Source organism: Euprymna scolopes, chromosome 26 (assembly GCF_053919585.1).
Source record: "Euprymna scolopes isolate OS-2025 chromosome 26, ASM5391958v1, whole genome shotgun sequence".
NCBI lineage: Eukaryota > Metazoa > Mollusca > Cephalopoda > Sepiida > Sepiolidae > Euprymna > Euprymna scolopes.
In genome coordinates, this window is record NC_136507.1 from 60,116,153 (window position 1) to 60,129,889 (window position 13,737).

At 35.6% G+C, this 13,737-nt stretch overlaps 1 protein-coding gene and 1 pseudogene across 2 annotated transcripts in view; both read left to right on the forward strand.

The window, feature by feature from the left end:
* Positions 1-13,737, forward strand: part of LOC145248101 (protocadherin gamma-A11-like) — a 131,357-nt gene that overhangs the window by 99,094 nt on the left and 18,526 nt on the right. For both annotated transcript variants that reach the window (XM_080109890.1, XM_080109891.1), the window contains 3 exons: positions 1,184-1,222; positions 4,003-4,101; positions 8,773-8,865. In XM_080109890.1, the coding sequence (XP_079966016.1) occupies positions 1,184-1,222; positions 4,003-4,101; positions 8,773-8,865 (231 nt within the window). The remainder of the gene's footprint in view (positions 1-1,183; positions 1,223-4,002; positions 4,102-8,772; positions 8,866-13,737) is intronic.
* LOC145248458 (U2 spliceosomal RNA) lies at positions 9,823-10,043 on the forward strand (annotated as a pseudogene).

Here is a 13,737-nt window from a genome sequence, read left to right on the forward strand (position 1 = left end):
TGATTTCATTAACACAGACTATAATGACTTTTTCATGATATTCCTAATATGCGATTTTTAATATTTCTATGAAAATAGTGCTCATTGTATTTTAAATATAGAACTGACCTAGATGTGATAAATTAATAAGTACTAATAGATACGCAGGAAGTAATATTATGCTACATAGTTCAATATTACCAATGAAATCACATTTTAAGAGATAATCTTTAACTTACTCCTTTAGCCGAGCACCTCTTGGCAGACAATGTTCTTTTTTTGCTCAGTTTTTTTTTCGAATGTTCTCTTGTTTTACATAATATTTCGTTGACTTCTTTCTTCAGTGAAGAGCCGCTACACGTCAAAATTACTGAGTTCCTTTCTCACCATTACAACAATGAACATGAATTATTATAATAATATTCGAAAACAAGGCTACATTAAAAGGAGGTCACTCTCCTATTCTTTTCCAGGGTTGCCATATTGGCGAATTTGGCCTTTTTGAAGCAGGTTAGCCTTCAAAAATTGTATTTCTCCTTTTTAAAAAGCGTAACGTAAGGATTAACTAAGGAATGAACAACCAGAAAATTGTACAGAATATTAATCCTTATTAAAAATAAAGTCAGAAACATTAGGAATTATGCCTTAAAAAAAATTGATTTCAACGAATGAATTTCAAGGGAAGGGTCATTTACTTAAAAAATATTTATATAATGCTTTCGTCGATGTAACCGTAACCTCTGACCTTCTTCAGGTATATCTTATTGGATTCGGGAATCTTTCTGTTCACCCCAGAAACAATTGCGAATTACTTAGGATTCTACCTAGGTGTGGCTGACAGGACGAGAGCATGCTACCCTCATGGATTAAATAAAGAGTCCGTTTGAAATTCAGTGTAGATTTCTGAGTTCGACAGAAAGATTCCTGATTTCGACAAGACACACCTGAAGAATGTTGTAGGTTACACCGATGGAAACGTTGTGAAAATAACACTCAAAATGAGAATAGTAGTCCGAAGAATTTAAATAATACGACGGTCGTCATTGCTATGAATAAAGATTTGAAAAATAACATTTTTTTATTTGTAAAATGAAATTTTTTAAATCGACAAAAACTTTAGAACCGACCTGATGGATACAGAAGATACGCTTTCTGTTGGGATAATTTTATTTTGTGAATATCTTTTTCTTTTCTTTTTTTTCAGTGTAAGACGTTCAGAATAACCGTCTCTTATGGAATGAAGGTAAGAACCCAATTATTATTTTCCAATATTAATGTCTATTACATCGAATGATCTTAGTTTTCGTCTCAGATTACAGTTACCATTTATCATTGCCACAAATTCATCCAAGAACAAAGGATCTTAACTAGATAGACAGATTGTTAGTTGAATGATTATGAATATTGTGAGAGGATTGAAAATGGTGAATAAAATGGATAAAGTTTAATTATTCGCCGAATCGTTTTTTATAACCTTTGGACAACTCCTTTTCGCAGTATGTAGGCACAACTTGGACATTGGCATACAATTCTTGAGCGCTTCCGCTCATGCTCGTCACAAGAGGATAGGAGAGAGAGAAAGAGAGAGAGAGAGAGAGAGAGAGAGAGAGAAAGGGGGAGGGGGTAGTTTCTGTACCCCCTATAGTGAAGATATTTTATGCAAACACATACATAATACATATATGTATTGAAGAAAGAATGAACCCAAATAGATTTTTAAAACTCAATTTGATTTGTCGATGTTTCTGTATTAATGACGTTTGTAAAAACTGTTATTGAGACGAAGAACACAGCAACAGACTAAAGATAAGCCAGGAACATTAGTTGCCGCCTTACCACTACGACTACAGAAATCCGACCAGCGGATTCTGCCAATGAAACGGATGTACTGTAGGGATTAGACAACACATCAGCGTAAGGTTAAACATTAAGTAGAGTTAAATTTTTCAAGTATAAGTCATAAGAACTACATGTCTCGGAATTGACGTCACAATGACAGGAAACCACTAAACTGTCGTGGCGAATATGGACAGATTTCCCTTTTCGACTGAACCCGCAGAAATATATATACATATATATAATATTAAATGAAAGATGAGGGATAAAGGTTACATATAACTTTATTATATCAGAACAATAAGGAAAGGTTAAAGAGAAATTGAAAAAAAAAATATTCGGGCGATGGCGTTTCGAAGCTAAATGCTTCTCACCAGAAGAGGAGAAGGGCCAGAATTATACAAAATACAAATATAGAAAAAACTGGCTTAATTGCATTTAAAAATGAAATGAGTATGAAAGGAATAGGATAAAATGGTAAAAAAATAATTAAAAGTATGTACAGCATATAAGGGTGAATCGGAAGAGTTGTATATATGTAGGTAATATTTAAAAAATATATAGGCCACTATGAAATACTTGGGATCATTAAAGAATGATGCAATTCTCTATCTATATAAAAGCCAAGTACGTCCAAGGATGGAATACTGCTGCCATATTTGGGCAGGAGCTGCTAAAAACAGCCTATCCTGCCTTGGCAGGATAGACTTGCCAAATAGACTTTGTAGCTTAGTGGGGGATGCCCTTTTCTCTTCCCTGCAACCTCTCTCCCACAGAAGAGACGTTGCGAGCCTATCCTTGCTTTATCGTTATTTCCATGGAAGGTGCTCGTCTGAACTCCAATCTCTGGTCCCCCCTCACCAATCTTTCACGAAAAACACCCGTCTAGCTGAATCCACTGTGAAAAATTTCCCCACTCTTTATCTGTGCCTAAATCAAAACGTGGATTCCATGAACAAAGTTTCTTTCTTAGAACTGCACGCCTGTGGAACTCTGTTCCCTCTGCCTGCTTCCCACCAGCCTACAACTTGGATGTGTTCAAGTCCAACGTTAACAAATTCCTAATAAACCGCCCCCTTAAGTAAACACTTCATCAAATCTCCACACTAAAGTAATGTACTTGCAATAACCCTTATCCCTGAGTGGCCTCCGGGCCTTGATAAGTGGTGACCACTGTGTAAAAAAAAAAAGAAAAAAAAAGAAGGACCAATAATAAAAGAAGAAAGGAAAAAATAGGGAAGATAGAAGAGAAAGTGGAGAAAGAAAGGGGAGGAGATAGAAACAGTAAATAGGGGATATGAAAATATATGTATAAATAGATAAAAAAATAAAAATAAAACGATCTGAAAATGGAGAAAATGGGATTAGAAAAATGTTCAAAAAGGTGTTTAAAATAAGTTAAAAATAAAATAAAAGTTCCAGTGAAGTCTTTAGTTGAAGTCCAAGGCGAAGAATATGATAACTGTTTACAAATTCAACAAGGTAAAAATCTGTGGAGTATCAAGTCTTAGTACAATCCTCGTAAATCCAGAAAGTATTTTACAGTATAACAAAATCCTTACAATATCCTTTGAATTAATGTAAAAATAGAAATATCCAGGTAGGAAATTTCCAAGAAACGATAATTAGTGGAATTTCAAGAATTTGTGGGTTTCGGTTCCCTTAAGGTAAAGATTCACATTGGGATATAAAATTTGATGTTTCGGACAAGAGGCATATACCAGACCATTTCCAAAGGAGGAATCAGTAAAATAATTCCAAAAGCTGTTGAATAACATCCAAAATGAAAAACAAAGGTTGAGCACATCCAAAATATTAAAAAAAATTCCAGATTTCAAATTCGATATTAGAGAAAAAGTCTTTAGAAAATTGAATTTGAAATTCAAGAGAAATTTCAAAAAAGATTAAAAAAAAAAAAGAGATTGGAATTGGAGGTAGGAAAATCATATATAAAGATATATAACACTAGAAACTGGAAACGAGGGTTAAAAAATCCTGCTTTCAAGATATTTAAAAATACTTTTATATTTTGGATGTGCTCAACCGTTGTTCTGATTACGGATTTTTCATCTATACTACTGTATAATGTACCAACGTCCACTCAAACGGATCATGTGTCATCTAGTTTTATATATGTTTGAACATTTCCAATGCGTTAAATATCGTGTTCTTGTTATATACTTTCAGGGATCAGTTCAAACGAAGACATATGTCTTCATCCTAATAGATGACAATGACAATTCGCCTGTGTTTGAGAACCGTCCCTACCAAACGAGTATTCCAGAGGTAAGTTGACAAATATTCCTTTCCTATACTCTTACACAACACTAGGGATTTACGTCCTTTGTCTTGTATAAGGAACGAGTCCAAAATCTCACCCGTGCACAGTAGAGATCCCCAAATGTAAGAAAGTCTTCTACTCAACTAGTTTCTTCCCTAAGACTGCTAGACTTTGGAATTCCCTTCCGGATTCCTGCTTCTCTGACTGTACTGACATGCAAAAGTTCAAGTGTAATGTAAACAGACATCTTGCTGCTCAACTCCCTACATAGTGCCCCTGCAAATTATGTCTTAGATAGTAGCTCCCTACATCACAGTGGCACTGTGCCTTATTTAGTGTGAAAATGCCATAATAATTTAAAAAACAAAAAAACTCTAACACTCACGTCGCCAGTTTTCAATAACATGACAAATCTTTTCATTTTTGACATATCTGTTCTCTCCTAGTCGGCGTCTCAATGTTCACACGTGCAGTAATCTTCCCAGACTGAGGACCATTCAAACAATAAATACATTCTTAAGGAAGCTTATTTATAAGGAAGAAGGTTTATTTAGTCGAGTTGATCTTTGAGCTGTAAAACAACGATGGGGGGGGGAGCGAGAGGATGACAGAAAGAAACTGTTACTAGAAGTACATTACTTCCTTCAACCCGATTTCAGAACATCTCAAACGTATTCTGGCGCTGCGCTTGTTCTTAAGGAAAAGGGTTGGTTTATTTAGCTCAATTCGTTTTTGCTTGAAACTTCTTGGCCTTTTCTTTCTCATCAAATCTTTCTTGGATTACATACATTAGATCCATGGCCCTTTCTGCTTCTCGTAAAATAGGTTTTCTCTATCGTTCAAAGCACTTGTTCACACCTAAGGCTTTTCTCTATCTCTAAAAATTTACTATCAGAATATATATGGAGCATTGTTGTCATATCTGAGGTGATGAATACTTGTCCCAATTAAGGTTTCTTTACAAAATGCAGAAACGTTACAATTTAACTGGCTCCACCTTTTCTTTTTCTCTGCAATCTCCCTCTCACAGACGTGATGTTGCTAGTCTTAGTCTTTACTATAAATGCTATTATGGCACATCTTCTTCAGAATTACCTGATCTATTCCATCTCTCGTTTGTTTCCATTCGTTTGGTTAATGGTCTCCATCAATTTGCTCTATTGATACCTTATCGTAACACAATTTTTTTTTTATTCCAGTAGTTTCTTTCCAAGAAATTCGCCACCTCTAAAATAAAAACGTGTGACTTTTATAGTATATGCTAAATTAAAGTTGAATTAGAACAAAATTAAATCCAATCGATGTCTAATATATTTGGACCGTTATGCATGAAGCAGTCATAGTAAACCATTGTTTTTGATCTGAATCCAAATCCACAGCATCCTTCCAGCTTCTTCCTGTTGCGACCAAATCTCTTGCGAAACTTTTCTTTCTGACTGTTTTCCTCCTACCTATAATCTGGGTCTTTTCAAAACTATGATCAATAGACATCTGTCTTTGCGATAATTATCTTTTGTTCTTGTTAGTTCATTACATTAAGTGGCTTCACGTCTTGTTTGAGGTGATTTCCATAAAAAGGATGACGGGAAAAACGAGAGGATGACAGAAAGAGACCCTTACAAGAAGGACATCTCAGACATATCTTGTCGCTGCACTTGTTCCATCCAGACTCTGATTTCACTTCTTCACGTCCGTCGTTTGACGTAATTGTCAGTAAGTTACAATTTCTGGTTGATGTGCGCTAACACCACTTCATTAAGAGGAGGTAATTCCTAGAAGAATGGTCTCATGAAAACAGAACAAATACTACACTATCTTCCCACAAAGAGGAGGGAATGTCTGGGAGAATGGTCTCATGAGAGCAGAAGAGATAATATACCACACCTCTCAAAAAAAAAAAAGAAGGTAAGCACTGGGAGGACCACAGAACAGATATTAAACTACCTCATCCTAAAAAAAAAAGAATGCAATAATCGTACGACACATATTACGTGTCACATGTATCAAATATGGCGATCATTATGTTCACTCGATATTGTAACATATTTTTACATGAAAGTCAACACTTATCAAGGCCCGAAGTCCATTCGAGGATAAGGATTAATGAATGTAAGAGGGTAGTGTAGTTAGTAATCGTTAATGGTGTAAATTGGGTAGAATTTGATTATTTATGGGGACGGCTCAACAAGAACTTGTTTACATTGGATTTGAAGGCTACCATGTTGTATTCAACCGGTAAGCAGGCCAGCGGAACAGTGTTCCACAGGCGGGCAGTTCTGGGAAAGAAGGGTTGTTCATTGTATCTGCGTTTACATTACAGAATAGGGTGAGAGAAATCATATATAGTGGTTGTAGCTAGTCGGGTGATTTTGTGAAAGTTTGGGAAGGGAGGGGACCATAGACTGGAATTCAGTCGATCACTTGCCATGAAAATAACTATAGAGCTGAAACAGGCTCGCAGTGTCTCTTCTGTGGGGAAAAGATAGCAGGGAAGAAAAAAGGACATCATCTACTAGGTTTTGAAGGTGGTTTTGAACTCTATCAAGGCTGGATAGGGCCCGCCATGTAGCTCTTGCCCAGATGTAGCAATAGTACTTCATTCTAGGGCGAACGTGGATCTTATACAGATAGTGAATTGCATCAGCAGTGAGATATTTACTGGTGTGGTAGAGTGATTTTTCCAGCGATCTTGGCAATAGATTTGATGTATGTGTTCCATTTCAGATCAGGAGTGAAGGTCAGACCCAGAATCTTGTGAAGACATTGGGCTTCCCCAAGATGAGAGCCATTCATTTCAATTGGAATATGGTGGGGATCAGAGCGATTATGATGAAAGGAGGGAAGCTTGGTTTTTGATGCATTATAGGCAATTGAAGCATCTGACTTCTGATGCAATCCCCTATCTACATAAAAATCAGATACCTCCTCAGATGGAGTCCTGATGCAACATCTAGGGAGTTTCACCCCAAAGTACGCTTTTGTAGTTTGTTACAACTAGAAAAGCGTATTCTGGAATCTAGTGAGTGGGTAATCTCTTCTCTTTTCTACCACCTCTTTCTCACGGAAGAGACATTGCTAATTATTCTCTGCTCAATCGTAATTTCCCTGAAAGGTGCTCGACTGATCTCCAATCTCTAGTTCCTCCTTGTAAAACATTCACAGCAACAACTCATCTTATTACCACAACTTAGCAGGAGATAGGTCACTTGATGAGTAAATTATGAGAGTAGAAAATAGATCTTAGCTTTACTTTCGACAGCCTCATAACTCTTGTTTTTCTTATTTTGTCCTGTAGTCCTCACATTCCATCATACGAAAAGAATCCTCATACAGACAATTGCATTCTACAACTTTTCCAGCTCATAATAATCTTTTGACTTTTTATTATTCATTCCTATTACATGATTTCGAATCGAGATGCATTTGTGCTTTTTGTTTTAAGCTGTCTGCTCCCATGCCTTATCTAATCATATAGGGTGTGTTTTAGAGACTGCAAACTTTAAATTAAAATAAATCACAGAAAAATATCTTAATCATACAAATATAGAAATATATATTATGGATTATTCTAAAGCTTAAGTTTTGTCAGTTATCAATTCAAATATAATTCAAGGCATATAGCCAAGTAGCTTGCGTGTAAATGACATAGCCTAGAGGTCCAATTTTCACAACGTTACGCATTAAACTAGACTGTATTTCAGTAATAACGCGTTGAATATTGTTTTGCAAGTAGTCTATTGTATCTGGTTTATCAGCATAGACATGGGACTTTACATATCCCCAAAGAAACTAATCTAATGGGGTTAAATCACAATAACGAGGTGGCCAGTTAGCAGGTCCATTTCGTGAAATTATTCGTTCATAAAATGTTTCTCTCAGTAAATTGATCATATTATATGTGTAGCATGTGGCTCTGTTCTGCTGAAACCATATGATTAATTGTCAAGCCAATCTGAACTCAAAATAACAGATAGTTGCCAAATCTGCAATTAAAAAAAGAGTTATCAATTTAAAATTCGCCACTTCTAAAAAAAAATGGGACTTTTATAGTATAAGATAAATTAAAGTTGAATTAGAAACAAAATTAAATCCAATCGATGTCTAATATATTTGGACTGTTATGCATGAAGCAGTCATAGTAAACCATTGTTTTTTATCTGAATCCAGATTCACAGCATCCTTCCAGCTTCTTGTTGTTGCGACTAAATCTCTCTTGATTGTCTGTTTCCAGTTCATTTTTGGCCTTCCTTTCCTTTTTTCCATCAGGCGTCCATTGGAGTATTTGGTTGGCAATTCTCGCTGGAGCCAATCTTGAAGTGTGTCTGAGCTAGCATAGATGTCGTTTGCAGATTACTGACGATAATACCTTTTGGTTAATGCGGTCTCTGACTTTTTGGTTGGTAAATCAGTTGCTCCATTTGATGCTAGCATCTTTCTAACGCACTTTGAATCAAATGTGTATAATTTACTCTCTTGGCTAATTTTGAGATGCCAAGTTTCACTACAATATAGCAGTGTGAATAAGACGTTGCTGTTATAAAATCTTAATTTAGATGTGAAAGTTAAATGTTCGTTAAGCCATATTATTCCGATGGCAGTGAAAAGATTAATTGTAACGAAATTTCCAGGGACGCGATGTGTTATCAATAAATCAAATATTTTTCTTTTATTTTCAGAATCGCAAAATCAACAGTACTTTGCCTGGATTAAACATTCATGCTGAAGACGCTGATACAGGTTCGAATGCAATGATTGCTTATGAGTTAATCGTAAGTAATATTTATTTGATTATAATAAAGATTTACTTATGAGTTAATCGTAAGTAATGTTTATTTGATTATGATAAAGATTTACTTATGAGCTAGTCGTAATAATATTTATTTGATAATGATGAATATTTACTTATGAGCAAGTCGTAAGTAATATTTATTGGATTATGATGAATATTTACTTATGAGATAATCGTAAGTAATATTTATTGGATTACAATAAAGATGTACTTATGAGCTAATCGTAAGTAAAATTTATTTTATTATGATAAATATTTACTTATGAGCTAATCGTAAGTAATATTAATTTTATTACGAAAAAGGTTTACTTATAAGCCAATCGTAAGTAATATTTATTTGATTACAATAAAGATGTACTTATGAGCTAATCGTAACTAATATTTATTTTATTATGATAAAGATTTACTCATGAACTAATCGTAAGTAATATTTATTTTATTATGATAAAGGTTTACTTATGAGCTAATCGTTAGTAATATTTCTTTTATTTTGATAAAGGTTTACTTATGAGCTAATCGTTAGTAATATTTCTTTTATTTTGATAAAGGTTTACTTATGAGCTAATCGTACGTAATGTTTATTTGATTATCATAAAGATTTACTAATGCGCTAATCGGAAGTAATGTTTATTTGATTATAATAAATATTTACTTATGAGCTAATCGTAAGTAATATTTATTTTATTTTGATAAAGATTTACTAATGCGCTAATCGTAAGTAATATTTATTTGATTATAATAAATATTTACTTATGAGCTAATCGTAATATTTATTTTATTATGATGAATATTTACTTATGAGCTAATCGTAAGTAATGTTCATTTGATTATCATAATGATTTACTTATGAGCTAATCGTAAGTAATATTTATTTGATTACAATAAAGATGTACTTATGAGCTAATCGTAAGTAATATTTATTGGATTATGATAAAGGTTTACTTCTTGGCCTTTTGGTCAAGATCAAAGTGTATTATCTGTTCTTCGGATGCGGCACTTCTATTTCTTGTTCTCTTTCGGTGGAGGAGAAATCCTTCACGACTGAGACAATTTTTATTTTTGTACCTTTTCTCCACGTTAAAAAACGACCCTGGTTTCTAACTGTCCCGTGGGGAGGCATAGTAAATAGGTACAATAAAGATGTACTTATGAGCTAATCGTAATAATATTTATTGGATTATGATAAAGGTTTAGTTATTAGCTAATCGTAAGTAATATTTATTGGATTACAATAAAGATGTACTTATGAGCTAATCGTAATAATATTTATTGGATTATGATAAAGGTTTACTTATGAGCTAATTGTAAGTAATATTTATTTGATTACAATAAAGATGTAATTATGAGCTGTGGGGGTCGCCTGGCCTTTTTTTGGGAACTGACTTCCTCCACAAATAATAAAAATAAAAATAAGAAATCTTATGTGCAACACAAACGGAGGTTTATTTCCGGAATAGAAATAACAAACAATAACAAGCAAAACATAGTTCTCAATATTTCAGAGTTCTTTTTTTTGAGTCCATATGAAAGATGGAGAGTCTCTTTTTTTGTGTTCTTTGAATGTTCAAATATGTAACAGAGACAATATTAATGTTCGTCTGTTAAAAGAGAGTATTAATGCGCGGAGCAGTGGAAATGATATAATTGATGTTTGCACGCGTGGCAAGTCCTAATGAGAAAGCGTTGAATGAGTCGGAAGAGTTTAAAGAGACGAAAGAATGCTCGAAAGGCTAAGAGACTAAAGAGATAGATTTTGTGTTTGTGCATGTTTATATTCGATTTGATCGGCTCCAAACGAGCTCTAGAAAATTAGTTTTAAAATGTGTCCTAGGAGGAATTCCATTGGACGGAAGACATGACATGGGGTGCTTTCAACTAGGTCCGCACCTTTGGTATATAAAGGTCACGCCGGAATTTGCGTGGGTGTCATTTTTCATTTTTTTAACGCGCCAAAACAATCAATTGCACTGCGCGCCTAAATTGTATTTAACGATTTTAAATTTGAATATTAAACTGTGCCAACTGGCACAAATACTCCCCCCAGATTGGAAAAAAATTTTTTTTTCAATATATAATGTATTCCTTGAAATTTTTCGGCCAGTGGACTTTCCTACCCGTTTTTGTCGTGGGTTTGGTGTCCTCGTCATTTTCTGCTGGACTCCCATGTTCTAAGGGAATTTGTTCTGGTGGGGAAATTGTCTGAGGGTATTCCTCAATGTATGCTGGTTTAATTCGGTCGATCGCGATGTTGTCTTTCCTGTCTTTCCATTGGACAGTAAAATATTTTTCACTTCTGTCCAAAACTTTGTATGGTCCAGTGTAATTTTGACAAAATGGCTTTTTGACCGTATCATTCCTGATAAACACAAATTTGCATGTGTGAAGGTCGTTCGGTATATATGTTTGTTTGTCAGCCCTCCTGGTGGGGGTAAATTTGAGAAAAGACATTTTGTTCTTTAATTCCGTCACAAATGTAGCCGTGGGTGAAATATCTGTGTATGCATTAAAATACTGTCCAGGTAGTGTGACTACGGATCCAAAAACTAGCTCTGCTGGTGTGCTTTGTAAGTCTTCTTTTATTGTGTTTCGGATCATTAATAGGATTAATGGTAAATTATCTGACCAGTCTGCGTTGTTAAGACTCGTAGCCAAAGAAGTTTTTAGCTGTCTATGAAAGCGTTCGACGAGGCCGTTTGAGCAAGGGTGATAAACAGTAGTCTTTATGTGAGCTGTTCCCAACAATTGGTTGAACTCTTCGAAGAGTTTCGATTGAAATTGCGAACCTCTGTCCGTTGTGAGTATTGACGGTACTCCAAAAATTGCTATCCAGTCTTTTAGTATTGTTCCAGCTACTGTCGCTGCCGATGTGTCTTTCACGGGTATGGCTGTTGGCCATCTGCTGAACCTGTCGACTATGGTGAGAATGTGGGTGTGTCCTTTTGAGGGCGGTAATGACCCCACTAAGTCAACATGGATATTGGTGAACCTGGCATCAGGCGCACTGAAAGTGCCCAGCGGTGACTTCGTGTGCCTGTGTATTTTATTTTTCTGACAGGATACACACGTCTTGGTCCAATTTCGAATATCTGCATTCATATTCGGCCAAACAAAGCGGTCTGTTATTATTTTTACGGTGGCTCGTTTGCCTGGATGCGACAAATTGTGAAAATGTAGAAAAACATGTCGTCTGATGCTTGGCGGTATGTATGGACGCGGTTGTTCTTTTTCTGTATCACAATAAAGTGTTGTTACACTAAAAGGTACGGGCATTTCCTTCAGTTGCAAAGACGTTTTCTGTTGTACGTCAGTGAGTGTCTTGTCCGTCTTTTGTTCTTATGCAATTAATTCCATAGTTAACGAACTGGAATTTAGTGAAGTTATTGCAGCTCGTGATAATGCGTCCGCCACGATGTTTTCTTGCCCCTTGACGTATCTGATGTCTGTGGAATATTGGGCAATATAATCAAAGTGTCTGATTTCTCTTGGACCATATTTATCTACATGCGTATGCAGTGCATATGTTAACGGTTTATGGTCAGTGTAAATACAGAAGTTTCTTCCTTCTAACAGATGTCTAAAATGTTTAATTGACAAATAAATTGCTAATAGTTCCCTTGAAAAGGTACTGTACTTTGTCTGTGTCTTGCTCAGTTTGGCTGAGAAAAACGATATAGGGGTCATTGTATCCCCTGTCAGTTGATGTATAACTTCTCCTACAGCTATGTCTGACGCGTCTGTTGTAAGTGTAAGCTTCGATTCTTCGCTGTCCTTAATATAATTCAATTTTGTGAAATTGACTAAGGCAGTTTTAGCTTGATGGAAAGCTGTTAAAGCTGATCCGTCCAGTTTTAATTGTTGGTTTTTCGTTTTGTTCTTCAATAATGACGTTAACGGTGCAAGGATTGTGGAACAGTTGGGTAAAAATCGTCTGTAATAATTAATTATACCTATGAAGCGACGAACTTGTCTAACAGACGTAGGTTGTGGAAAATCCGTAATGGCGCTTACTTTTTCGGGTAATGGTGATATACCATCCTTATCAATTGAATGTCCAAGGAAGTTTACTTCTTGCTGACTGAAAATACATTTGTCCAAGTTTATTTTTAAACCGTAATGGGACAGTTTTTGAAAAACTTGTTCCAAGTGTTGTTTATGTTCGTCGAGGTTTCTACTAGCAATTAGGACATCGTCCACGTAAACGAATACGAATGGAAGGTCCCTAAAAACCTCGTCTATTAACCTTTGGAAGGTTTGACAAGCGTTCCTAAGTCTGAATGGCATTCTGACGAATTCGTAAAGTCCAAATGGTGTGGTCAGTGCTGTTTTGTGGATATCTTCATCCGCCACCGGTATTTGGTAATACGCTTTTACTAAATCCAGTTTGGAAAATACCGTGGCGTTTTGCAGTCCGATTGCAAAATCGTGAATGTGTGGGATAGGGTATCTATCCGGTACAGTTTGTGCATTTAATCTCCTGAAATCGCCGCATGGACGCCATGTTGTCGCGTCTGCTTTCTGTACCATGTGTAGAGGAGATGACCACGCACTTTTGGAAGGTCGGATAATTCCTTGTTGCAACATGCGTTGAAATTCGTCTTTTGCGATCTTGTATTTATCCGGCTTCATACGTCTGGGGGTGGCGTAGACTGGTTGTCTATTCGTTTTAATATAATGCTTTGCATTATGTTTAATATTATCCGTGACTTTGAATGGCTGAGTAAGTTGTGGGTATTTTTGAAACAGCCGACGAATGTACGTCTCTTCAGGTAAGGCAGAACTAATCCCAGTAGACTGGTATCTTGTGGTGATACCTTTAATTACGATTTTTGTTTGGTTATCAGTCAGTGTGCGA